Here is a 26,422-nt window from a genome sequence, read left to right as displayed (position 1 = left end):
CCCCAGCTGGAGCCACATCCCCCGAAACCCTCAGGGGACCTTGTTTGCAGAATCCTGGAGCTCTGTGGAGTATGGGGAGGAAGTTGGGTACATCACTGACTGCACGACATTGAGCAACTCACTTGCCCTGTCTGACCCTCAGTTTCCCCATCTGTAAATTGGGGACAATAACAGCACCCAGGTCATAGGGGCACTGTGAGAACTAGATGAGGTAGACCATTTGTCCTGGGCTTAGCCCAGGAAGCTCCAGTACAAGGAACTGCTCTTGCTCTCACCATGCCCATGTTTCGGAAGAGTTCACTGAGGCCCACTGAGGGGGACATGCCCAGGGTAATGCTGCTTCCCCCCTCCCAGTGGAGGGTCCTCTCCAGAGCCTGAGAGGGTCTTCTCTCCTCCCATCCCTGCTCCATTCCTTCTTCTTGACATCGATTCTGGGCTCATGGTCCCATTGAAATATTAGTTTTCTTTGCCCTTCCCTCCCCACCTTCTCCTCATCTCCACCCTGAAGCACTCCCCTTTTTCCAGAGGAGCCTGCCTCATGCAAGGAACGGATCTAGTCTGAGCCAGCTGTGTGTCCTGGACCAAGTTACAAACTCCACACATGCCCTCCCCTTTGCTCTTCTCCAGCAGAATTTGAATATCAATTAGTAGCTCTCAGGGCTCAGAAGCCTCAGAAAGAATGGCCCCCATCTGCCCTATAATCACAGGGCTTGTACCCTTTCTAAACACCTGCTGGCAAGCTCACCACTGTCAAGAAGACTGAGGGCACAGAATGGTGGAGAAGGAGCAGGGATGTCTTCAAGACAGTGGCAGGCAGCCCATCTTACAGGAGGTGGGGCAGGCCAGGGGCTAAAGCCAAGAGCCTACCTGGCAGAGAATCCCAAAGACCCCATGGCAAGGTGCCCCAGGGAAAGACTTTCTACCTCTGCTCTCTCTGCCCAGGGCCTTTAAAAACTAAGGAGCACAGAGCACTATTGCTTTTTGACCAGGGTGAGTGATGGTCGGAGCGAAGGGTCGAAAGAGTCTTCAGTCCCCCAGGAAGGGCAGAATGGGAGATCTCCATGGCTGGCAGTTGGGGCAGCAAGAGGAGCCTCGCAGGGTTTGGGAACTCTGCACCCCTCCTTTTCAGGATCCTTGTGGCCCCTCTGGGGAGACAGTTATGCCCATTTTACAGAAGAGGATAGTTGGACCTCAGAGAGGTGAAGGCAGGGGGAAAGCTGAGAAGCAGGGAGGCAAAGGTTGGGGAAGTGTCCACGTGGCCAGGCCTGGAGGCCCAAGGGAACAAACTGGCGGTCAGAGAGGCGGTAGACAGGTAGTGGGCCTCTGCAGAGGGCAAGTCTGCCCGTGGCAAGGGAGGGCCAGGGTGGGATGGGACAGCAGCTGCTCTCTACTGCCTCTCCTCCAGGATCCCTTGCGGGGCCTCACCCTTTCCCCCGGGCCTTGAAAGTAAAGCTCAGATTTAAAACTGTGTTGGGGAAATAAAGGATAATGGGCTCTAATTACTGCTCATTAATCCAATTAATTAAGCTAATGTATGCAATAAGTGGTATCAGTTATCGGAACAAATCAGTTAATACAGGCAATTAAAGGGGTTGGTTATTTGAATAATTAATGTGGCTGATTAATGGGACTGATTTAGCTCAATTGTCAGTATTATTTATTAATTGATTTCACCACTAATATTAGAGAGGAAGTGCCTTTTAAGTCCATGAAATAAAAAATAATTAATTGATGGATCTGAGTTTGTAAAAATGGAAGCTTTGATTTCTGCATTTGATTATTACAATGGGAGGGAGAATGTTCTAGAAATCTCTAAGCACACTGTGATCTGAAGGCCAAGTAGGAACCACTCTGACCCTAAGGGAGAGAGGAGGTTCCAAACAAAGGGAACATCATGTGCAAAGACCCTGAGGCTGGAGGGAGCAGAGCTCTTTGGAGGATGTGCAAGCAGGCTAGAGTGCAAGGAGGAGCAAGGGGACAGAGGAGGGTTGGCTGACTGTGCCAGCCACAGAGAGCTGAGCCTTGAGAACCAGACTTTGTTGCATGGGGCTGCTGTGTGACATGTATTCATTCAAAAAAATCTTTATGGGGTGCCTGGCACTGCTCTAGGCAGATCCCAATTCCTGTCCTCTCAGAGCTTATGTTCTAGTGAAAGAAGATAGTCAATGCATGGCAGGTCAGATGAAGTGCTTCAGAGAAAAAGTGTAGGGAAGGGAGGTGGGGAGTGCTGAGAAGGTCACACTTTCAGATGGGTGGTGGGGGAAGGCCCCACTGAGAAGGGGACATTTCAGTAAAGATCTGATGGAGGGCAGATTGGGAACTTGGTGGTATCTTGGGGGAAAGTAGTCCAGCAGAGGGAACAGAAAGTGCAAAGGCCCTGAGGTGGGGACAAAAGCCAGCAGGAAGCCAAGCGTGGCTGGAGCAGCAAGAGTGAGGGGATCAGGATAGGACATTGGGTGGGAGAGATGGTGAGAAGCCAGCCTGTAAGGCTGTCATGGGACTTTGGCCCTTACTCTGAGTGACACTGGGGGCCACTCCAGTGAGTTGAAGCAAAGGAGATCCGTGATCTGACTTTCACTTTAACAGGAGAGCTCTGGCTGCTGGAGTGAGAACAAGTCACAGAGGACACACACAGAGGCAGGGAGGTCAGTGACGAGGTGTGGCAATAGTCCGGGCCAGTGATAACAGTGGATCAGAGGCAGACATGGTGACATTATGTCTTGGAAATCCTGGAGTGTTGTAGAGGGGCAGGGTGATGTGATGGGGACTAAGTGTGGCCCCAAGCCGGCAGTTTCTTAGGCCTCGGCCTCCGCCCTGAGCTCCCCCATTGGCTCTGCCCACCCCAGCCCACTTGTACTTTGGTGCAGGCACCCCCCTCCCCAAGGCTCTGTTCCCTCCCCAGGGCCCCAGGGGAAGGAGACAGGAAGCAGGAGGAAGCACTGGGGCGATCCCAGTGTCCTGGCCAATCTGTTCCCAGCAGTGGGCGGATTTCCGGGACTGAATGGACGGAAACTCTGGGATGGGACACCTCACCCGGGAAAACCTGGCAGAGGTGAATGTGCAGGGGAGGGGTCCCCACTCCACCTCGCTCCCACCGCTGCTTCTCAATGAGGAGCCCCTGGCCTCAGGAGCTGGGAGCCCCGTGTGGAATTCTTATCCATGTAATTTAATAAATTATGTTTATTTTATTAAATTTATGACATTTAAATTTAAATATTGGGCTTTGGATGGGAGGAAGAAGTTCCCCAACGTTTGACCTCCCTCCCTATTTTGTAGATGGGAATACTGAGGCCTCTCCTAGCCAGAGAACCAGGGCCCAGCCTGACAAAATTAATCCTCATGCTAGTGATCAACACTGGTTGAGTATTTACTATTCATGTCTTCCTTTAAGCAAACGTAAGCTCCTACTATACGCCGGGCACTGTGCTGGGGGCTTAATGATGAATAAGACAAAGTCAATGCCCTCTGAAGTTGTCAGGTAGTTAACAGTCAACAAATAAATGTAAAATGATCATTTCAGGCAGAGACTGAGGAAAATAAAGCAGGGCTGAGGACAGAGAGTGAAGGACCAGGGACTCTTCTAGGTAGGGTGGTCAGGGAAGGCTTCTCTGAGGAGGGGCATTAAGCAGAGCCCTAAATAAACTAGGGGGAAGGGCAAGCTGCATGAAGATCCGGAGGCAGGGCATTCTAGGCAGAGAGAACAGCAAAAGGCCCTTGTAAGAGTGAGCTTGGCGAGGAGGCCAATGTGTCTGGGCAGAATGAGGGATAGAATGAGTGAGGGAGGCATGTTGGGGTTTGGCGAGGTGGGTGGTCAGGCGCCACCAGGCTACCCAAGGCCTTGTAGGCTGGGGAACATATGTTCTGGTTGATGCCTGTTTTTCTGGCATAACGATGGTATCTCTTTACTCTCACAAGGGAAGAAAGTTCTGGCTTGGGTGACACATTACATGGCCAGCCATTTGCAGGCCACAGAGAGGGGTTTAGATCTTGTTCGGTGAGAGGAGGGTGGCCAGGGGCGTGTGGGGGGTGCTCTGTGCCCGTGACCTGCTTGTTTTCACCTGAGTGCCTCTGGGGGTGGAGTGGAGGCCGAGTGGGGTGTGAGAACAGACAGAGAGCCAGCGAGAAGGCTGCTTGCTGTGTGCTCCATAGAGCACAAGGGGCTTCTGGATGGAGCAAGGGCTGACCCTCGGAGAGATGTGGTCAGGACCTATTTTGAAAGTAGAGCTGCAGGATTTCCTGATGGGGTGGGTGTGGAGTGTGAGTGGAGGAGGAGGCACAGATGACTGCAGATTTTTTGGCCAAACAAAGCAACAAGGATGCAGCTGACATGAACCGAGATGGGAAGCGGATGTGGGGAGCAGGGGCGTGGCAGCAGGGGGCGGGTAGCGACAGTCCAGCTTTGGATGTGGCAAGTTTGCCATGACTTCAGACATGCAAGAGGAGATGCTAAGGAGGGAGTTAGGAGGGGCAGTTCCAGGCTGCATCAGAGAAAGGACGGCATGTAAGGTCAAGGACCCGGGGAGGTGGCTCACAGTGCCCCTCGCCCCTCCCGAGGAAGGATAGTATTTAGCTGGCACCTGGGAAGGATAGCCACTCCCGGCCTCTGGCCTCTCCAGGCCCCTGAAGGCTGAGAGGATCGGTTCCACCATAGCCAACAGTCACCAGCTCGGTGTGCTGCTGAGTGGGCCATTCTGCACTAGGGAGAGAGTGTAGGGTGAATGGGGGGCGAGGAGGCTGAGCCCCAGCCGGGGGGCACCAGCGATTGGAGTGGAGTGGGGTAAGAACTCTCCAGCGTCCTGAAGCTGGGCGAAAACAGCATGATTCCAGAAGCAGGCCGCTTGTTAGGTGTGTAACATTGATCAGCTCCCAGAGTCCTTGCCACAGCCCGATGAGGCAGAGCTGTCATTATCCCCAGTTTCCCAGTAGGAAACCCAGGCTCAGAGAGGTGAGGGGACTGATCCAGGGTCACACAGCTGGCGAGTGGAGGAGGAGCCCTGCCAGCAGACTCCGGTGAGTGCTGTCTGGTGCGATGCCCCCTCCTGCCTTCAGGATGAGCCCTCTGGGGCGCTAGGGTCAGGTGCTACCACCAGGCAGGTGGGCAGAGGCTGACAGCTGGGGAGCCAGGTAGGACTGGGGACACTCACCACTCTTCTCTCCTTCCAGGGTCGTTGGAGAGCCGGAGGCTGGCGGGGACTATGTGAAGGTAAGCGAGGCTGGGCAGGGATGGCTCAGAGCCTGCTCCATGAAGGGCAGAGTTCTTTTCTGAGCCTTGTTAGAGGCCAGACCTCACTGCCTGGTCCCAAGAGGAGAGGGTCTCAGGGTTGGAGTGGCGCTTGGGATCTGGTTTCACTCCCAAGGATCTTCTTCCCATGCCTGCCATCATTCTCTCCTGGCCCCAAACCCAGGACCCCCCACAGTTTGTGACCACCAGACCCTCCCCCCCACCACTTGCCACCTGCCCTGGGCCCTGGGATGTCTCCTCGTGCAGATCCAATCCCACCCGCTCTCTGAGCATGTGCTGGTGTTAAGAGGTAGGAGCAAGAAAAGACGCCTCGGTTTTCATCACAGAGAATGGGCCCAGCTCACATTTACCACAAGCTGAATTTGTCCTGGACACTGGGAATGTTGAGAATGCAGCTTTGAAACAATGATGATAAAGAGAGTAACATAACATCACGCGAGCCTACTGTGTGCAGAGCCCTGTGCTGGCTGCCAGCACTGGAGGGGAGATATTTCTGAGCTCTGTACGTGAATGAGGTCTTTGACTTCCTCCCTCCCCACTGGGCAGGGAAGGCCTTTGTGTACCCATGGACATATGGGGAACTTGGGGCCCAGAGATGCCCAAAGACGCACAGTGATTTGCCCATAGCCACACAGCTACTATGGGGCAGAACTGAGACTGCAATCCAATTTTATTTGATGCCAAGACCATGGACAGGGTCCTTGGCCTTCCACCTCCAGGAGCACGCACGAGGAGCCAGGCTCCCTGCTGAGCACGGAGCATACAGCAGAGGGCTGGGAGCACGAGGTCTTGTGTTCAGAGGGCTCCTGGTCCACCTGGGGACCAGGAGAGAATCACATGGTTGTTTGGGCTTGTGTTTTGTAATCCAGCAGATTTAGTCCCAGATCTGCCACTTACTTGCTATGTGGCTTTGGGTTTGTGGGTCACCTTCCTGAGCTTCAGTGTTCACTGTATGAAATGGGGGTAGCAGTGGCTCCTCCCAATGAGGGTTGCTATGGGCTCAATGAATCTGTGCCCATAAGTAGGGTTGCTGGGCCTGGAATAGAGCAGGCTGGCCCAGCTCCTGATCCCAGGGACATTCCATCACCCGAGATGCTGCCAATAAAGCCCTGTGTAAGTGACTAGCCATGAGGCAGCATGGGAAGTGCTCAGAAATCTGCCCCTCACTATCATCAGAAGCTTCAGATAGGAAGCCACTGGAGCTCAGCAGGTAAGGGATGACTTTCAGCCTGGGAGATGGGGAGGGGGAGATCAAGGAAGTCTTTCTGGAGGAGGAGGCATTGAAACCAAGCCATTGCAGTTGACCAGGAACATTCACCAACATTTTGTCCCCAAAGGAAAAGCTGAAAAGGAGCAAAGATAAGCAGAGATAGTAGAGTGGTCCAAGCAGAGGCAAGAGTGTGGGCAAGGTCAGAAAGCAAGCTGAGTGAGCCCGGGAAGTGCAGCCCAGGGTGGTGAAAAGTTGAGCTGGAGCTGCTCCTGGAATCTGGGCCCTGGCTCTTCATTCAGAGCCCTTACACCACAGGGGGACAGAGGCCTCAGGGAGAACTGGCACCAAAGCCAGTGGGTAGGACACAGGAGACACACATTTTAGCACTCCACAGTTTTCAGATACCTGGCAAGGTAGTGAGATCTCCATCACTGATGGTAGTAAGATCCCCATGAGGACTATTAGTTTTGTATTTTTCCTTTAGTTTATAGGGCTAAACATGTACTTTAAAATACTGTAAAAGAAATAATACCTGTTCACTGGAACTGATGAAAGGATGAAGTCAAATGAACATTAGTTTTAGCTTCAAGCCTCAGACGGTGGTAGAATCAATAGTCAATTACCAACAATCCATTCCTGCCCTGAGGTACTAGCTTCCAGAACTCCAGGGTTCTCAGACCACGATGTGAATAATTGGATTCCAAGTCAAGGATTCTGAAGTTCCAAGACCATAAAATTCCACGCTCCATGCTCAGAGCTTCATGTGTATTTGTGGAAAACAATCAAACAACTGAGGCCCAGAGAGGTAGACTCACCTCCCTAATGTCTCACAGCCTGTCAAAAGGATTTGTACCCTAGGCCTGGCTGATGCAGAGTCAGTGATGACCACCCCCCACCCCCACCCCCCGCTTGATTCTAGGACAAAAGTCCAGATTGTAAGACAATAAGCTTGACAATAATAGCATGCATTTATTGAACACTTACTTTATGCCTGGCTACTTAATGTGCATCGAAGTCAGCCAAGGCTCAGAAGAGTTCTGTGAGGTCAGCACAAGTATGTTTTCCAGATGAGTGAATCAGGGCTCCAAGAGAAGGGGCTGGTGGGGTAGAGGTGGGGGACCCCGCTAGCTGAACCCAGGTTGGTGCCCTAAGCATTGAGCCTTACCGGCTCTCTGCACCCCCAGAGTCTGTCAGTCCAGCATCCGGTTGGATTCTTGATTCTCCGCCCGAGTCCCTGATTCCAAATCGGAGGTGAGAAATCCTGGACTCTGGGAGATTTCCCGAGGCCACAAAGGATTTGGTCAAACGCATACAGGGATTTTTCCAGCTTTAGATATGATTTAATTCAGTCTTTGCCCGCTCCGGGTCAATGAAGGGTACGGTGAGTTGGGGGAGCCAGGAACCTCCCCCCCGGGCCCCGACATCCCCACCCCATCCCGCTGCCCCCCCCCCCGTGACCGCCCCCCTAGGCGGGTCCTCTGCTCCGTTTCCCCCGACTCCAGGCAGCCCTGCGGGACTTGAGCGCAGGGGGCGAGGGGCGGGGAGCGGGGGGCGGGCGGAGGGAGGAACAATGGCCCCCTCCCCTCCCCTGACCGGCTGGAGGGTGGGGTCTCCCCGCCCCGCCTCCCCGCTCCTCCCCCGCCAAGGCGATGAGGTAATCGCGCCGCCGAGAGGCACGCGCAGCCGGTGCCCAGCCCGGTCGGTCCCCGCGCCCCTGCCCCGCCGGCCGCCGCCCCCCGCACCGGCCCGGCCCCGGCCGCCCGGCCCCACCATGACCGAGCGGTGCAGCCTGTGGAGCGCCCTATCGGCCGCCGCCTGCTGCTTCTACCGCGGCTCCTTCGTGCAGGTGCAGGTGAGGGGGCGGCTCGGCTCCCGCCAGGCGCTCCGGGCTGGGACCCCGGCCGCTCCGCCCCGGGCCCGGGGGCCGGGAGCCGCAGCCCGGTGGCGCCTCGCAGGGTCTGGCGGGGCAGGGGCTGCGGGAGGGGGCGGGGTCGCCCCAGCCTCACCTCTGGGCGCCCGGCCGCTCCGCAGGGTGAGGGTCCGGGCTGCCGCTCCCGGGACTCCGGGTCGCGGGGCTGCCGTTTCGGTCCTGCTTCCTCCAGCGGAGCTGGGGCACTGGGTCCCGGGGACTGCGGTCCCCGGCGTCCTGCAGGTACTCCGGCGAGCGCTCCGGCCCCTGCGGCTGACCCGGGCAGTCCGGCTCCCCATTGTACCGGGAGCGCAGGGCTGGGGTCCGAAGGCTGAGTGAGGGGCGGGAAACTGAAGGGGTGCTGCGGGTGCCGAGGCTAGGGCCAGAGCTCCCGCCACTCTCCCGCCCTCTAGGTGGGCTGGGGCAAGCTCGGGGCGCGGGGCTCCCAGCCCAGCCAGCCGGGCAGTGCGGGACGGCGCCGCGGCGGTGAAGGGGTTAAACGGAAGGGGGTGGAGGGGAGGACCCGGACCCCGCCTCTGCGGAGCATCATCTGGGATGGCCTTGCTAGGGGTTGCCAGACCGTAGGAAGCTGGACGGGGCTTGCTGGGCGCGGGCTGGGGGTTAGGGCTTAAGACCCGGACCGGGGGTCTCTGCGCTTTTGCCTCCGGAGCCCCCTGGGGGACGCCGGACGCGTCACCTCTGCGCTCCCCCGGGCTCACACACACGCTCCGATCCCGCCTGAATGACGGCCCCGCCGGCAGCGGAGCGCCGCATCCCCGCACCGGCCAATCAGGCGCGCGCAGGCAGGGAGGCGGTGAGATCATCTCTGGCCAATAGCGGTGCGCTAAGCGCAAGGATGCTGCATTCGCGCCCCAGTCCGCAACTCCCACCCACCCACCCCAGTCTTGGGAGCTGGGGACCCCCTGGTCGAGAGTGAGGAGGAGGGCACAGGACCCTAGGGTTCCCCACCCCCGGGTGTGTGGGAGGACCAAGTTGGTTCCCCCAGATTCTCCCTGTGACCATTGATTACGCTGGAAAAGTGGAGCCCAGTCTCCCCACCCCCTGCCCCGTTTACAGAGGAGGCTACCCAGGCTCAGAGAGGGCAAATGACTAGCTCAGTGTCACACAGTGGTAGGCAGAGTCTTGTGGCCAGGTTCTTTACCTCACAGCCCACTCCCCTTCTTTGCCCCATGTCTATCTTGCTCCAGCTGTGGAACCGGGGTGAGTTCTCAGTTACATGCTTTTTGTCAAGGAGAAGAACCCCAGAAGGCTGGGGTACTGGTGTTCTCTCTCCTGTGACTCCTAGTCTTCCCTCCCCAGGGTGTGGTGTGGTATAGGGAGGGAGGCCAAGGACCCCGAAGAATAAGGAACTCCATACAGAAGTGTAGGTATATGAGGACACCCCAATTTCAGTTCAGCCCTCAGCTTTCCCACCCTCGGGGGTATCAGTTTCTACCCTGGGTAGAGGGCATACAGAATCCCCATCCCCAGGACCTATCTTTTCCTAAGTACCTGTACCATCACTGACCTCCACCATCTGTCCCCAAAGTCCTACAGGCTCCTCAAAACCCCAATTTTCATGGGCCCATCACCAAGCTGCTCCTGCTCAGCTTTGCTCACCTCTGTGAGTGTCTCATTGTCCTCCCAGGATCTCCATCTGAAATCCTCTCTGACCCCTCCACCCCTCTTCCCAGTCCTGATCAATGGCTACTTAAACACCCTTTTCCTAGTCCCCACCCCCATGCCCCACCCTTCCCTGCCAGTGCCCGGAAAGCACTAAGCCACTCTCCATACATGAAAAACCCTCTGTGGCTCTGGTGTGGCCTCCGGGTAAACCCCAGCTCCCCACAGCAGCCTGACAGCCCTGCTCCACCTGCCCCCATCATCTCTGCCCCTCTGAAGCTTCCCCTCACCCCAGGACCTTGGCTCAGCCTGCAGGGCCCTGACTGCCACTCTCTGCCCAGAAACTCTTCCTGGCCCACCTGTTTGCCTGTCTGTCCCTGCCCTGATGCTTTTGCTGGGCTCATCCAGTCCTTCTGCAGGCCTCCATGGAAACATCACCTCTTCAGGGACTCGACTCCCTGACTAGATGAGGAGGTACCCTCTTAGCTGCTCCCAGAGCTATCTGTGCATCTCTGAACACTCAGAAAACTGGAATTGCTTGTCAGTGTCTGTGTAGCTCTCTCAGAGGTCACCTGTCCTGATGACCTTGGGGCCTCAGCCCCTGGCACAGGAGGCTTAATCATTGTTGAAATAATGAAGTCAGAGACTCTAGATATCACTGAAGCTGGGAATTAGGCTGTCTTGGGAGCAGTGTGGATTGGGGTAAACTGAGGCAGTGTGGGAGCAGAGGGGTGGGGAATGGAACTGCAAAGTTAGGCTCTGAGATCTTTGGAAGGCCTGAAAAGGCAGGGAATGGATTAGAGGACCCTTGGACCTTGGTGAGTAGGGGGTCCTGGAGAGAGACTGTCACCTGGACTGAAGCCAGGCCCTCCCGTGCCCCTTTCATCTGTCTTGCTGTCTGGCCAGTTCGGAGCCAGATCTACCTGTCCTAGAACAGCCATCTCTGGGCCCAGAATTGGGGAGTGGGAGAGGAAACAATGTCGCATGTCCTCACAGTGACGAGGACATCTATGGGCTAGTCACAGTACTCTGGAGTATTGTCTCCTTTTATCCTTGCAACCCAATGAGGCAGATTCTGTAATTATACCCATTTTTTTGAGGAGGAAACTGAGGCCCAGAGAACTCACAGGACACCGCCAGGATTGGACTGTGCTTTGTGGTGGGGCTGCACCTGGCAATAGGAACTCTCCTCCCTCTGCTCTTAGGTATCTAACCCTGGGCCATGGTAACCAGGAAACCAGGAATCTCCTCCTTGGGCAGGTGGAAGGGGGGGGGAGTCCTGGGCATTATCTTCATCGAGTGACCTTTGGCTTCCCTGCTTGGCCACAGTTCTGCCATCTGGCCAGGATTGCTTGAGAAGGCGAGGAGGAAAGGGCCTTGGGAATTGTAAAGGACAGCAGAAATGTCTGTGTGGGGGCCTCTGCTTCCCTGTTTATAGCTGCCTCCTCCACCCTTCCACTGTATAATTCAGCATCCCAGAATGTATCATCGTGCATCTAGCCTTATGTTTTTGTCCTTGCCTTTACCTGGGTACCTGCTGCCTTACCTCCCAGATCCACCTATAGAAATCCTGCCTCTCCCCAGTGCAAGATCAGTTTGATGTTTTTGGTGCAGAGGGAGTGTTTTGTTGTTACCATTTCCTCCAGGAAGGCTTCCTGGACCACTCTCCACTTCGCCTATACTTTATCTTCTCTCTTGTAAAAGCCACCCGGCTCCTTGCCGCTGTCCAGTACTGTGGTGCTGACCTTATTCTGCTCAAATGTTCCTGTTGCTTTTCCTTCCCCCGCCTGGACTACAAGCTTCCTTGAGGACAGGGCCTGGTTTGTTTATTGTCTCATTTACTCCTGGCGCATAGCACAGGGCCTGGAACACAGTAGGACTGAGATTTCCTTGCTGCTGCTAGGATGGGGCCTCAAGGGTGAGGACTTCTCTGGCACGTGTGCCTAAGTTTTCTCAGGGTCCCGGGATGGAAGCAGCTCACCTGGAGTAGGGAGGGGTTGGAGGAGAAGAAGAAAGAGGGCTTCAGACCAGATGCCAACTCTTTGCTGTCTCCTGCCCAGTTCTCCAAGGAGAAGTACATCCTGGACTCTTCCCCTGAGAAACTGCACAAGGAGTTGGAGGAGGAACTCAAACTCAGCAGCACAGATCTCCGCAGCCATGCCTGGTACCACGGCCGCATCCCCCGTGAGGTGAGTAGGCCCTAGGCGGGACCTCAGCCCTAGACGCCCAGAGAGGCTGTGACCTGCTGCTTGGTGGATTCAGTCCGAGAGGACTGCAGTGAGGTCTAACTCTGTCATTTACTGACTGTGTGACCTTGCACAAGTCACTTCACCTCTCTGAGCCTTGGTTTCTTCTTCTATGAGATGGATGGTAATGATAGTACCTGCCTTCAAGGGTTATTGTGAGAATAAATGAAACAATGCACATAAAGTGCTTAACTTGATGTCTGACAGTGGGCTCAATGTTATTATTAGTGTTGTTATTGCTATTATTATTACTATTACTTTTAACTTTTTTTTTTTTTCCATGGGTCTATACATTAGCCTCTTGTGTGTTTGGTAAGTGTCAGGGCCTAGGATTCTCAGTTTTGGCAAAGTTGAGTTTCTGTGCTGAGGCCCAGATGGGCTGATAGTCACCTGTTCTCTCTTTCTGTTCCCTCTTTCATTCATTCTGTGGATCTTTGTCAAGCACCATGAATGCAGAGAGAAAGTGGATGGTGGCTTCCCCTGAGGGCTGGTAGTCCAGTCAGAGCCCCGTGGAAGAAGTGCAGGAATGGAGCACCCAGCAGGGAATGCGGGCTGGCCCTGAGGAGGGGGAACTGAAGACAGAGGCCAGTGAGAGATGGACAGGAGTTCACCAAGTGGGCAGCATGGGAAGGATGTCCAGGAAGAGAGAGCAGCCTGAGGGTACAAAGGCCCAGAGATCTGGGAGAGCACTGGGTGCTTGGAGGAATGAGGATTGGGAATGCACCCTGAGAAGGAGCAGGTCTGAGACCTGAGTTTTAGGTCACAGCAAACCCCAGCTCCCCAGGCTCTGTGTCCCTGTGACTTACGTTCCAGGGTGTCATGTCTTCCCATTCCTGAGCCTCTGTGCACCAGACCCAGGGTCCGTGGCTGAGTTGCCCACTCTGAATCTGGGTCACTGCATCACCCTTCCTAAGCTGTAGATATCTCTGTTCCCCATGTCCCCCAGATCCTGGGTCTGACCCTGCCCTGGCCCTGCTCCAGCCTGATCACTGCCTCCTGCAGGTATCAGAGACCCTGGTGCAGCGCAACGGCGACTTCCTCATCCGGGACTCTCTCACCAGCCTGGGTGACTATGTGCTCACCTGCCGCTGGCAGAACCAGGCCTTGCACTTCAAAATCAACAAGGTGGTGGTGAAGGCCGGGGAGAGCTACACACACATCCAGTACCTATTCGAGCAGGAGAGCTTCGACCACGTGCCCGCCCTTGTGCGGTACCATGTGGGCAGCCGCAAGGCAGTGTCGGAGCAGAGCGGGGCCATCATCTACTGCCCTGTCAACCGCACCTTCCCGCTGCGCTACCTGGAGGCTTGCTATGGCCTGGGCCAGACCAGCGGCAAGGCTGCTGGCCCTGCCAGCCCCTCGGGCCCCAAGGGCAGCCACATGAAGCGGCGCAGCGTCACCATGACCGACGGGCTCACCGCCGACAAGGTCACCCGCAGCGATGGCTGCCCCACCAGGTAAGGAAGGACCCCACGCTAGGCCTCGGTCTCCTCGTTTGGCAAGTGGGGGTATCCGTCATCAGAGTGCTGGTGAGGAGCGGGAGGCCCAGGCATTCTGAACTGGGTGGAATAACTGTCCTGGAGCCTCAGTGTGCAGCGAGGAAGAGGAGGACGCGGGGCTGAGTGCAGGGTTTGCAGGCAGGTGATAGCCTCAGGTCAGCTACGACTAGCTGAGCTCCCTGGGCCCTGCCGCTCTCCTCTCATGACCATGTTCCTACCCATAAAGCGCCCTCCCTCAGATAGCCGCCCCCAGCCTACGGGATCCGTGGGTGCTGCCCTGTCCCTGTGGCCGCTGCTCCCCCTCCCCACCCACCTAGCGAGGCCGAGGCGGGCATCAGAACAGAGGGCTTTGCAATATGCAAACCACTGCATAGGGGATGGGACGTTCCAGCCACACTTTAATGACCCCCAGTTGCTTCTGGCCCTGGGTGGGACAAGACCAGGACAAGCCGCAGAAGGGACTCATTTCTGAGGCCCTAGTGTGCACCCGGCCCTGTGCAGAGGGCTGTCTGCGCCCAAGCTCATCAACTCCCATGTCCTCCTGGGAGGTGACTCCTGGGCACACCCCCACTTTACAGATGAGGGAATAGGATGAGAGAGGGGAAGCCGCTTGCTGGAGAGTGGGAGGACTGAGATTCAAACCCAGGTCTGCAATTCCAAAGTCTGTACCCCTCATTTCTGTGGCCTCCCTGGTTGTTTGCAGAGACCCGCCATCCTGTGCCACCAGCACTTGGGTAGATCCCATCTCCCTAGGCCTGGGCTGGGTGCTGTCAGCCAAGGAACTGCTGGTTGGATTCTCTGTGGGCAGTGGCCACTTTGCCTGAGGCTTAGAACCAGTGCCCATAATGGTGCCAGGACCTGGCATTCTGAGCATAGCGTAGGAGCAGTGAGGAGGTGCCAGTCTAGTGGGCCTGGTTCCCACAGGCTCCCCATCCTTTCTGCTAGGCCTGCTTCCCAGGCAGTTACTCTAAGTTGGAGGCAGGGTTCTCAGGGAAGAGAGCAGTTGTGCGGGTGGTGGACTGTACGAACACTCCCCTCTCTGGGCTTCAGTCTTACACTTGCCAATTAGTACTACGCTCTCCAAGCCTTTTCTGCCTCTGAAGTTCAGTCAACCTAGGATGGAGGCAGAGGTGGGGGTCCTAAGGCCAGCTGAGGACCCTGCCCTCTGGGCTCTCTGCTCATGAAGGTATCTGCTCCACAGCACCTCACTGCCTCACCCCCGGGAATCTATCCGCAACTGTGCCCTCAGCATGGACCAGATCCCAGACCTGCACTCGCCCATGACACCCATCTCTGAGAGTCCCAGCTCCCCTGCCTACGGTACTGGTATGGCCAGCAGAGGGGGAGGGGCGGGGCGGGGAATCTGGTGGGAGTGACCTTGTGTGTGCACACACGCTCTGTTTGTCTTTAATGACTTCTGTTACAGTGTGTGATTGTATGTGTTTCTACCTCTTTACTGAGAGTGATGCCCTGCAAGAATTTACACTAAAAACCAGCCAGTGGCACCACTGATACTGTCTCCACAGGTTGTCACACATTCTTCCCTAAACACAGGCCCACCAACTTGTCCTAACTACAAACTTGCCTTCGAACCAACTCCCCCGAGTGTCAGAGTCAAAATTCCTTGCCCCAAATGATTTATCGGGCAGTCTCTGAACAACATGGCAGAGTGAAGTATCCAGGACTGAGGATTTCAAGCCCAGCTCTCTCACGTGGGGCAGTTGACCCCTCTGACCCTCAGTTTTCTCCTGGTAGAATGAGGATCGTGGAAGTACTTACTTCCCAGGATGTTAGGGTTAAGTGGGCTAAGGTACAAAGAAGGGTCTCGCAGGCAGGAAGAGCTCAATATACATCAGCTCTCATTTTGGATGATGGTTTCACTGTTGTTGACCAGTGTATGGCCAGCAAGTCGCCAGCTCCTAGCACATGAGTACTCAATAAATCATTGCTAACTCACTGAGAAATAATTCCACACAATGAACTCCAGCAAGTGCTTATTAGCATCCCTGAATCACGGCAAGCTCCTCTATGTAGTTCAGTGGTTCCCCAAGGCTGCAGCAGCCTTAGGGTAGGAGAGAGCAAACTCCTGGGGTCCAGGCAATTTGAGAGTATCCTTGAGGCCTGGTCAGTTTACCCGAGGCTGCTGGGCCTGGCCTGTGTGCAGGGAGGTGGGGACTTCACTCCTTTGGGAAGAGGGTGGGAGAACTTCACTGGGTGGGGAGCTCTGGTAACTAGTCCTCTCCCTTTCTCTCCCTGCAGTGACCCGTGTCCACGCCACCCCTGCAGCTCCCTCAGCCACAGCGCTGCCTGCCTCCCCTGTCACCCGCCGCTCCAGTGAACCCCAGCTGTGTCCCGGAAGTGCCCCAAAGCCCCCTGGGGAGTCGGACAAGGGCCCTTATGCCAGCCCCTCCCACACGCTCTGCAAGGCCTCCCCATCACCATCGCTCAGCAGCTACAGTGACCCGGACTCTGGCCATTACTGCCAGCTCCAGCCTCCTGTCCGGGGCAGCCGAGAGTGGGCAGCCGGTGAGGCCTCCAGCCGGCAGGCCAGGAGCTATGGGGAGAGGCTAAAGGAACTGTCAGAGAATGGGACACCTGAGGGGGACCGGGGCAGGGCCTTCATAGCCCCCATTGTGGAAGCCACATCTTCCTTCAACCCAGCCACCTTCCAGTCACTACTGATCCCCAAGGATAACCGGCCGCTGGAGGTGGGCCTCCTGCGCAAGGTCAAGGAGCTGCTAGCAGAGGTGGATGCCCGGACGCTGGCTCGGCACGTCACCAAGGTTGACTGCCTGGTAGGTGCTGGGTGAGCACTGGGCCAGGGAGAGCACCTCTGTCCTGTGGCTTTGGGACAGGGGTCTGGGTGGTGAGAAGTTGGCCTCTAAATTCCCCAAGTATAGTGAGTGGGCCTGGATTCTGGCTTCATAGCTGTCCCTCACTTGCTGTGTGACTCTGGGCTGATCACTTTACCTCTCTGGGCCTCCATTTTCTCCTAAAAATGGCAACAACAACACAAGATATCCTTGCTTCCTCCAGTTTGGCATTGGAACTGGGCGGTGCTGAAAGCCAGAGCTCCCTGGGGCACTTTTTGAGCCTGATGAGAGTCCGCCTGGCTGGTTCAGGGAATGTTAAAACCGAGACTACCTGCCCCCATCCCCCCCTAGTGGACAAAATGAACAAAACTCATAACCTAGACTCCTAAATTGTCAATGCCTGGGCCTTTGAATGAATCTTGACTATCTAAGGACCCAGACTCTCTCTGCCCCTCAATTTCTCCCTCTGAAGTTTGGGGGGCACTGATTACTTTATGTGGGGGCCACACTGGCCTCTCAGCTCAGGAAGCAAGAAAAGAGTGCAAAGATACTGCCCTGTGGAGAGTGCTAGGCATGAAGGGAGCAGTTCTGGGTTCTAGGCCCAGTGTGTGATTTTGGACAAGTCCTTTCCCTCCCTGGAACTCAGGTTTGCCTTCTGGAATAAAGGTGTCCTGGTCACCTTTGGCACATATCAAACACCACTGGGCATTTTCCCATTTATCCCTCATTTCACGGAACTGAGGAGGAAATGAGGTTCATTTGCTCCATGGCAGAGGGTGAGAGCTGAAATTCAAACTCGTCATCCCAGCCAGGCTGCCCTCCTAGATAAAGCTCTCTGACTCCCAGATGGCTTGGGCCAACCGCGACAGGAAATTAATCAGCCCTCTGGGCGTCCTTGCAGGTTGCTAGGATACTGGGCGTTACCAAGGAGATGCAGACCCTAATGGGAGTCCGCTGGGGCATGGAGCTGCTCACCCTCCCCCATGGCCGGCAGCTACGACTAGACCTTCTGGAAAGGTAAGGCAAGCACCTGCACCCGGGGCCTCGCGGGGGATCCCCCGGGCTACCTCGCTGCCCTTTTGCTGTGGCCGGTTGGCCAATCAGAGTCTCTCAGCCCGGCTCCCATGGGTTCTGGCTACGCCCTCTATCCATTGACGAATCGCAACTGCTCCGTATCAAGCTCCAAGCAATCCTAGTTTCCCCAAAGCCTGAGTCTATCCCCGGATTCATCTTTTGCACCCTCTTGACCAATCACACTCCGCGAGGCTTAGCCCTGCCCATCAGCTCTGGCTACTCTTCTTTCTTAAAACTGTTCCGCCGCGTGAATTCCACTGATCGATCACAAGCCCCTCCCTCAGCCCGGCGCTCAGAAGCCTCTGGCCCCGCCCCTGATTTACACTGACCAATCAGAAGCCCTTAGCCTTGCTTTTTCCCCTCACTCTGGCCGCGCCCCCTAATTTCATTGACCCTTTCCAACCTGTCGCTTTGGGCTCGGCCCTCCGCCCCTCGGCGCCCAACCACAAGCGGTGGCAGGACCCCTCCCCTCTGACCTGGCCGCTGTGACAGGTTCCACACCATGTCCATCATGCTGGCCGTGGACATCCTGGGCTGCACGGGCTCCGCGGAGGAGCGGGCAGCGCTTCTGCACAAGACCATCCAGCTGGCGGCTGAACTTCGGGGGACGATGGGCAACATGTTCAGCTTCGCTGCGGTCATGGGCGCCCTGGATATGGCCCAGGTACGGAGGGGCGCGTCTCGAGCTGGGCTTCAGGAAGTCGCCGTCTGGAGGGAGCCCTGGGACACGTTCGAATAGGGAAGAACGTGGTGACTTTTAGGCAGCATTGGTGAAAGGGTAACTGTTGAGAACTGAGGTCTCTAAGTGGTGACCTGCTCCAAGACCAAGGCTTGTCCCTTCTTTGGGACTCAGTTTACCCACCTGCAAAATGAGTGAGGAGCATTATATGAGTTTCAAGAATAAATATAAAATGGCTATAATTTAGCGAGCACTTAATACATGCTAGGTGGTACACTAAGTACTTTATAAGCATTGATTCCTCAGAACAATCTTGTGAAGTGCCTTTGTTGTCCCATTTTACTTATGAAAAATTGAGGCACAGCAGTACTTGCCTAAGGTCACACAGTCAGAGACTGAAAAAGTCTGTTGCCAAGCCTGACCTTCCTCCGGACTCTACACTTGCTCTCCTATGCCTAGTCAATAGTAACAACAGGGTCCCAGAGGACGTGGCTCAACTCCCAGCTCTGCTACCTAATTTTGGAATGACCTTGGGCAAGTCATTGCCCTAGCTGAGCCTTAGTTCCCTCATCTGTAAAATGAGCTGTTGCAAGGCCTCCCAGGAGAATGCGAAGAGCAGCCAGCACTGTCCCTGGTACATGAAAGGTGACCATGATATAATAATTATTATCCCTGGTTGTCCAGGGATAACATCTGGTTGTCCACTCAGCAGGGTGGCTTGTGGCCTGTGCAGGCCCCTTCCCTGGCTGAGCGCTCACAGTCTGCTCTCCCCAGATTGCCCGGCTGGAGCAGACATGGGTGACCCTTCGGCAGCGACACACGGAGGGTGCCATCCTCTATGAGAAGAAGCTCAAGCCATTTCTCAAGAGCCTCAACGAGGGCAAAGGTACCCCCCACACCTTGCTGTGTCACCTTGGACAGGCTCCAGCCCCGCTCTGGGCCGGCAAAGACTCTCCCAGTGTGGACAATGACCAGAGCTTGACTGAGGTCTGCACAGGCTAATCTTGTGCTCACTTTCTGCACCTGGCAACCGTGTGAGCCTCGGCCAGGACCAGGCTCAGCCCTTGGGGCTGCGGCAAGGCAGCATTGGGTTCAGCTGGAGGATTCCAAAAGGAGGGGGGCTAGTCTTGGGAGTCGGGAGCCCTGGGGGGCTCAGTCAGGGACCTCGGGCAGACCCACCTCCGCCTCACCTGTCTGCCGGGAGCGCCTCACCTGTCTGCTGGGAGCGCCGTGGATGGTGGGGCCTCCAAGGTCTCTAAGCGCCTGCCTCTCTCCCTGCAGAAGGCCCACCGCTGAGCAACACTACGTTTCCGCATGTGCTGCCACTCATCACTCTGCTGGAGTGTGACTCGGCCCCGGCAGAGGGCCCTGAGCCCTGGGGCAGCACCGAGCACGGTGTGGAGGTGGTGCTGGCCCACCTGGAGGCTGCCCGCACGGTGGCCCACCACGGAGGCCTGTATCACACCAACGCAGAGGTCAAGCTGCAGGGTGAGTCACGGGTCTCATCTGGGGGGCGAGATGGTCACTGGTCACGCTGGCCGGCCCTCCCTCCACCGGCTTTGCTCTCCCCTTTCCTCCAAACCTCCATTCGTGTTTCTCCGTTCCTCTGTCCGGCCCCGCACCCTGACTCCCTTTCCTTATCCCTGTTTTTCACTCACTTATCAGTTCAACTGTGAGTGGAAGGCGCTGGGTAGGGGTGGAGGGACACAGACATGATACAAAGAGTACCCTAGGCTTTCTTTGAGCCTCTGTTTTCTCATCTGTGAAGTGGACGTCTTAACGGGATTACTTTACAATGTTGTTTGCGAAGCACTTGGCCTGGGGCTGAGACACACCTGTCCTGCCTTCAAGGAGCTCCCAGTCTAGGGGAAACGGAGATCTCCCTCGTGAAAAGGGCAGAGAGGAAGTAGCTTCAAACCATCCAGCTTTTACTGCTTTAGGCATTATTTAAGTCATGAAAGTTCACTGTAGGCAAATTGGAAATTACAGCTGAGCAAAAAGAAAAAACAAAATCACCCACAACCACCCAGAGGCACATGAGGAGAACATCCTGGTGTTTGTCTTTCCTCCTTTTTCTTTTCCAGAGAGAACAACAAAATTTTACTTAAAACACTTACTTGCAAAATGTATATGTTTCTTAGGAAGAAGTTTAGAACTTACAGAAAAATACAAAAAAGAAAAGAAAAATCCCTCCAATTGATATTCATATTTTATCTTCAGTAATTTAAATATTATATGTTGCAAACATGGTTCATTGACAAACCTTGTTGGAATCCTGGTGGAGCTGGTGGGGGGCAGGCCCTTAGGAACAGGGCCCTGAGGGAGGTATTGGCTTTAGGCAGGACCCCCAGCCTTCCTAGCTGGATGGTCATCCCCTGACCCCTGTGCCCTGCCTTGCAGGGTTCCAGGCCCGGCCAGAGCTCCTGGAGGTGTTCAGCACCGAGTTCCAGATGCGCCTTCTCTGGGGCAGCCAGGGCGCCAGCAGCAACCAGGCCCGGCGCTATGAGAAGTTTGACAAGGTCCTCACTGCCCTGTCCCACAAACTGGAACCTGCTGTCCGCTCCAGCGAACTGTGACCCCCGCGGACCCCTCCCCTCTGCAGCTGCGGGCAGCAACAGGGACAGAGGGGCACAGACCTCTCCCCAGAGCACCCCAGAGACACTGTGATCAGCCCGAGAATGTTCTGGGCCCAAACCAGGATCTCCCTTGCACCTCCAGGTCCTGCATGGACCCTGGGCTCTATCCCACCTGTTACGTGCCCACCAAGTCTCCCTTCAGGAAGAACCGGAATCCTGTTCCTCCTCCAGCTTCTGCTTCTCCCCTTCCTGCTGAGGTGCCCTGTGTTCGAGCCATGGGAGGGTCCTCACGCCTCCTCACTCTTCTTCGGGCATCTGCCCACAACGGACACCAAGGCCTCCACCTGGTTGTAAATATGTGTGTCTGTTCTGTAAATAGATGTATAGAAGCCATGTTCTTTCTTTCATATAATAAACTTTTATGACTCTTTCTTCTGTCTCTCATGGGGCCCTGGTGGAAGGAAGTCTTTTCTCTCAGGTGAAAGGTGGAAAAATTCAACGGCAAATACTTATTTAGCACTTGGGACATTCCAGATTCTACCAGGAGCCACTGTTAGAGCCAATACTAAAACCCAGTACCAGTCCTGGAGGAGCTCACAGACCAGTGGGGGAAAGAAACAGCTAATTCCAACTAGGGGGAGAAATCCTGGCCAGCCCCTACTCCCACCCCGTTTCCTGCTTGGGGAAGCCCAGCAAAGATTCCCACAAATGCACAACCAAGCATTCCAGATGTTTGGAGTGGAAGGGCTTGTTGAAATTTAGGATTCCTACTCTCCCCTGGAAAACGGAACTGGAGGGAGAAGGGACTCTCCTGGGGTCACAGCAGCAGAATAAGGGAGGCTGGAACCTGGGTGTCCTGACCTGGAGTTCTTTCCTTTTCTCAACAGAGGGAACTACTTATTTCTTTTCAGGGTCCCAGAAAGCTTCGTGTGAGCATGTGTGTGTGTGTGTGCGTATGCACGCGCAGGGTGGGTGGGTCAGGGAATCTCTAAGAAGGGCCATGAATGCAGTTGTCTTGATTCCAAGGGGAGGGGAGGTAGGCAATGTGGATAAACACGATTCCTATCCAGGCTGGAGGCCTGGGGAGCCTGTTCACTGAATATGAAACGTCTTGGGTCCTTTGCCTTCTGAATCCTTTGACCAAGAGAGGCTGGATAACAGTGCATTAGATCTTTGGCAGCAGCTTGACTTGGGTTCAGTTCTATTATTTATGAGCCTTGGACAGAGGCTTAACCCCTTGGGTCCCAATTTCGTCCTCAACAAAATAAGGACAATAACAAAATCGATTCCTTAGGATTGATGTTAAAGCACTTAGGGCAGAGTAGCTCCTCGGTAGGGGACTGCCATGTTTCATACATAATGGATTGCCAATAATCATTTATTGATTATTTTCTGAGTCAAAACACTTTATGTTCCTGTACCTCATTGAAATATCACTGTTTCTCTGTATGGCAGGTACTGTTATCGTAAGACATATAAGGCACCTAACTCTAATGGCACCCAGTAAGTGCTTACCAAAAGCTCTATTACTGAGCGCTCTTTTGTCATATAAAAAAAGAGCATGGAAAAGGAGCTTTGCAAGGCTTAAGGTGCCGCACAAGTTTTTGCTACAATTGTTACGTCACCCTTTGTGGTCATAATCCTTTATTATTCTTTCGGCGCTATTACGGTCTCCTAGTTACCGTGGCCACGGAAACGCGGCCCGCCGTCCTGGATTGGGACGGTTCGCGGGCTCCCCCTAGAGGCTACCTTCCGGTCCTGCTGCGGGACGACGGCTCGGGCCTTTCCGGGGGGAGCCGGGAGTTGTAGGCTACGGAAGGTGGCTGCCGCCCAGAGAGGCACGCCGGGAATTGTGGTCCCAGGGAGGGGCGGTTGGCCCAGACCCGGCTCCCGTCTCACCCGCATGGCGGCTGCGACTCGCGGCTGCCGGCCCTGGGGCTCGCTCCTCGGGTTGCTGGGGCTGGTCTCGGCCGCGGCCGCCGCCTGGGACCTGACTTCGCTGCGTTGCCACCTCGGCACCTTCTGCGAATGTGACTTCCAGCCCGACTTTCAGGGTGAGGAGCCGCAGGAGCCCGGAGTGCAAGGGGCCCGCGGACCGGGGAGCTCTCGGACTCTGGGGTTGCCCCCGGGCCACACCTGAAGGGTAGAACCGAGGGGCGGGACCCGCAGACTTCCGGGTGGCCCAGGCCGCAAGTGGGCCCGGTGTTGAGGGACTGAGAGTCTCGAGTACTGGACTTGGGGCAAGGGTTTGGGGAAGCATGTTTGGGAGTCCAGGCAGAGCCCTGCCAGGATGGAGAGAGGCATTTGACAGCAGGGCCTTGGGGGGACGATTGGGCCTCCACAGTGGACTGGCCATCAGGGGAGAAGCCTGCCTTGGGAATGGGCAGGAAATCTTGGGCCAAACCTGTTGGCAGCTCACAGCCACTTAGAGCTGAGCGCAATGCAGAGGGCCAGCTGGTGGGGGCGCTGCCGAGCCAAGTCAGGTGTGAGGGTGGCTGCGGCTGCCGGAGTCCCCAAGGGCCCCACTCCCTTTCCAAAGACAGTTTGTAAAACTGTCCAAGACACAGGGATCCCTAGACCAGGTTCCAGACATGCCTCTTCCCCACCCCCTTCTGTGGCAAGCGTGTCTCTTCAGCTCTGATACTGTCCTTGTGGCCCTAGGTCTGGAGTGTGACCTGGCCCAGCACCTGGCCGGCCAGCACTTGGCCAAGGCATTGGTGGTGAAGGCACTGAAGGCCTTTGTGCAGGACCCAGCCCCCACCAAGCCACTGGTCCTCTCCCTACATGGCTGGACAGGCACTGGCAAGTCCTACGTTAGCTCCCTTCTGGCGCACTATCTCTTCCGGGGTGGCCTCCGCAGCCCCCATGTTCACCACTTTTCCCCCGTCATCCACTTCCCCCACGCCAGCCACATGGAGCGCTACAAGGTAGGCTGGTGGCATCCTGGACCACCATTCACCTGCATGTTGGGGTGCCAGACCCTAGGGAATGAATGAGTCCTGAGTCCGGGGGTGGGGGGTGTCACTCGCTCCAGGCCGCACAGCCAGTTGGAGCCTCAGCCCTCAGGACCCATCATGAACAGAGCTTGAGATGGACAAGGGACGTGGGATTGTATAGTTGCAGGTATTATGTATTGAGCACTTACCTTTGCCAGCCTTGCGTTACCTTCTTTTTGTAAAGCATGGTCCCAATTTGAGGCTCAGAATAAGCATTTAGTAAATAGTAGCTCTTACTACTATCGTTGTTGTCGATTGCAGGGTCCTCTCTAGGCTGGTCTGTTTCAGCTGTCAACATTATTGAGAAGGTTCAGGGAGCAGAAGGGAACCTTCCTCTTTTATGGAAAGTAGGGGCTATCAGAGAAGGAGTCCTGAACAAGGCAGATATGAGGCCTGGGTTTGAGTCTCTGTGCGCTTGCTGACTTGCTGTGTGTGTGAGCTTGAACAAGTCTCTGACCCCTTGGGGCCACAGTTTTGTCACCAGCCCCAGGAAAGGATTAGTTCTTGCCTTCAGAAGAAGTCTGATGTGAGAGGAGTATCTCCAGGTGCCTTCAAACTCCTGCCTCTCCCCGCAGAAAGATCTTAAGAGCTGGGTCCAGGGAAACCTCACAGCCTGCAGCCGCTCCCTCTTCCTCTTTGACGAGATGGACAAGCTGGCCCCAGGCCTGATGGAGGTCCTGGTACCTTTCCTGGGCTCCTCCTGGGTTGTGTTTGGGACCAACTATCGCAAAGCCATCTTCATCTTCATCAGGTGGGCCCATCTTTGCAGCAGCATGGTGCGGGGACATTTGTCCAATGTCTCAGCTATCCAGTCTTGGCCTGTGGTCCCACACCAGAATACCTTTCCCCCCGGGGCCCAGTTGGGCTTTCCCAAAGCCCCTCACACTGGCTGTGACACTGTTACTCAAATTTTGACATTCTCAAAGCCCATTCTGGGCTCAGTCTTTGGGATCCTCACTGTTTCTTTGTGGAACGATTTTTCCCTCTTTTGGGGCCAGGAGGACACAGACCTGGGAAAAATAGGACTAGAATTCTAGTCGCACCTCTAAGAGTTCTAGCTGTATTTCCTTGGGCAAATCACTTCACCTCTCTGAACTCCCATCCCTCTTCTGCACAGCAGGGCCAATATTAATGCCCCACTGTCCTCCTAGAGGCTCGGGGAGGGAAAGTCAGTTAAGGGACCCAAAAGTGTTTTGTAAACTTTAAAGTGCACGGCACCTATAAGTGAATTTCCAGGCATCATGGTTGGAGACACAGGCTCTGGAGAGGGGAAGTAGTTCCTATTGTGTATTTTCAGTGGGTTTGGCTCCTGCTGCTACTGAGCAGGGTGCCCAGGCTCAGGTTGTGTTGTGTGGCACATGGGAAGCAAGGGCCAAATCCCGCCCCCCACGGTCTGAGCCGTGGCCCGCTTTCCCCATGGTTTCAGCAACACCGGTGGCGAGCAGATCAACCAGGTGGCCCTGGAGGCGTGGCGTGGCCGCCGGGAACGGGAGGAGATCCGCCTGCAGGAGCTGGAGCCTGTCATCTCCCAGGCTGTGCTGGACAACCCGCACCGTGAGTTCAGCGTGGGAGGCCTCCCCGCCCGGGGTAACTTCAGCAGGCCGAGGCTTCACACCCACAACCACTGGGCTGGGCCAGGTTCTCCCCGGGTCTGATGCGCGGCCCACTGACCCGGTACTTCTCAGCCCAGGCTTTGGCGCTCCTGGCTGTCATGCAACCTCCCTGAGCCCACCACAGACCCTTCCCATATTGCCTCTTCCTGCAGATGGCTTCTGGCGCTCAGGCATCATGGAAGAGCATCTCCTAGACGTGCTGGTGCCCTTCCTACCACTTCAGCGGCACCACGTGTGGCACTGCGTGCTCAACGAGCTGGCCCAGCTGGGCCTGGAGCCGAGGGAGGAGGTCCTCCAGGCTGTGCTGGATAGCACCACCTTCTTCCCTGAGGAAGAACAGCTCTTTTCCTCCAACGGATGCAAGACTGTGGCCTCCAGAATTGCTTTTGTCCTCTGACTCTCCAGATGGCGTCCTTGCCCTCTTCTCCCTGGCCAGGCTGTGCAGGAAAGCCCTGGGGCCCCTGCAGTAGGACCCCTTTTCCTGAGCCTCCTGGAGAGCGAGACCCAGAGCCCAAAGTGAAGATGAGGAGGCATGCTGGCTAGGCGATAGGACAGAGGGCCCTGGCCTCTTAACTGGTCTGAGGGCCTCTTGACCTTTGCTTCCTTCCCTGGAGAAACCACTGGTGACCCCAGAACTTCAATGAGCCTTGCCCTTGCCCTCCAGCCTAAGCCTTCTTAAAATGTGAATTGTAACTCAGGGACTGTGGCTCATGGCTGCTCTCTCCCTCTTCGGTCGGTTACTCTTGGCCCCTTGCTCTGGCACCGTACTCTGAAGCCTCCATCCCACACCCCGTGTCCTGTACTGTAAAGCTGGGCTGAGACTTCTCAGTCTTCATGAACAGAGGGACTCAAGCTGCCACTTAGGCCTGGTTTTTAAAGTTTTTAATTTTATAAGAGAACAAATACAATAAACTTAGCCATGGGACCAGAAGAATGTTGGCT

General features: G+C 55.7%; 2 protein-coding genes across 9 annotated transcripts in view; both read left to right on the top strand.

Moving 5' to 3' along the window:
- Positions 1-21,301, top strand: part of SH2D3C (SH2 domain containing 3C) — a 29,136-nt gene extending 7,835 nt beyond the window's left edge. For 2 of the 6 annotated variants that reach the window (XM_045883188.2, XM_045883190.3), the window contains 10 exons: positions 5,164-5,203; positions 12,045-12,173; positions 13,233-13,687; positions 14,931-15,055; positions 15,989-16,524; positions 17,444-17,559; positions 18,109-18,280; positions 19,070-19,181; positions 19,577-19,783; positions 20,696-21,301. In XM_045883188.2, the coding sequence (XP_045739144.1) occupies positions 5,164-5,203; positions 12,045-12,173; positions 13,233-13,687; positions 14,931-15,055; positions 15,989-16,524; positions 17,444-17,559; positions 18,109-18,280; positions 19,070-19,181; positions 19,577-19,783; positions 20,696-20,871 (2,068 nt within the window). In that variant the 3' untranslated portion in view covers positions 20,872-21,301. Of the gene's footprint in view, positions 1-4,428; positions 5,011-5,163; positions 5,204-5,228; positions 8,305-8,745; positions 11,190-12,044; positions 12,174-13,232; positions 13,688-14,930; positions 15,056-15,988; positions 16,525-17,443; positions 17,560-18,108; positions 18,281-19,069; positions 19,182-19,576; positions 19,784-20,695 lie in introns of those variants that run through there. The other 4 variants (XM_064580017.1, XM_045883189.3, XM_045883193.3 and 1 more) reach the window with 4 other exon arrangements.
- Positions 21,302-22,542: 1,241 nt separating this feature from the next.
- On the top strand, positions 22,543-26,414 carry TOR2A (torsin family 2 member A). Of its 3 annotated transcripts, XM_045883182.3 has the most exons (5): positions 22,670-22,925; positions 23,533-23,798; positions 24,443-24,618; positions 25,294-25,421; positions 25,633-26,414. In XM_045883182.3, exons 1-5 carry the CDS (start codon positions 22,775-22,777, stop codon positions 25,875-25,877), a joined length of 966 nt encoding a protein of 321 aa, XP_045739138.1. In that variant the 5' UTR covers positions 22,670-22,774; the 3' UTR covers positions 25,878-26,414. The 3 variants fall into 3 exon arrangements, with proteins under 3 accessions (XP_064435872.1, XP_045739138.1, XP_045739139.1); XM_064579802.1 differs by lacking the exon at positions 25,294-25,421 and having other exon boundaries at positions 22,543-22,925; XM_045883183.3 differs by lacking the exon at positions 23,533-23,798 and having other exon boundaries at positions 22,787-22,925.
- The last annotated feature ends 8 nt before the right edge of the window (positions 26,415-26,422 follow it).

Source organism: Mirounga angustirostris, unplaced genomic scaffold (genome assembly GCF_029215605.1).
Source record: "Mirounga angustirostris isolate CCGP_5_RB_7025 unplaced genomic scaffold, mMirAng1.0.hap1 SCAF_15, whole genome shotgun sequence".
Classification (NCBI taxonomy): Eukaryota; Metazoa; Chordata; class Mammalia; order Carnivora; family Phocidae; genus Mirounga; species Mirounga angustirostris.
The sequence above is the reverse complement of the archived record's forward strand: the minus strand, read 5'-3'. Positions and strand labels throughout refer to the sequence as shown.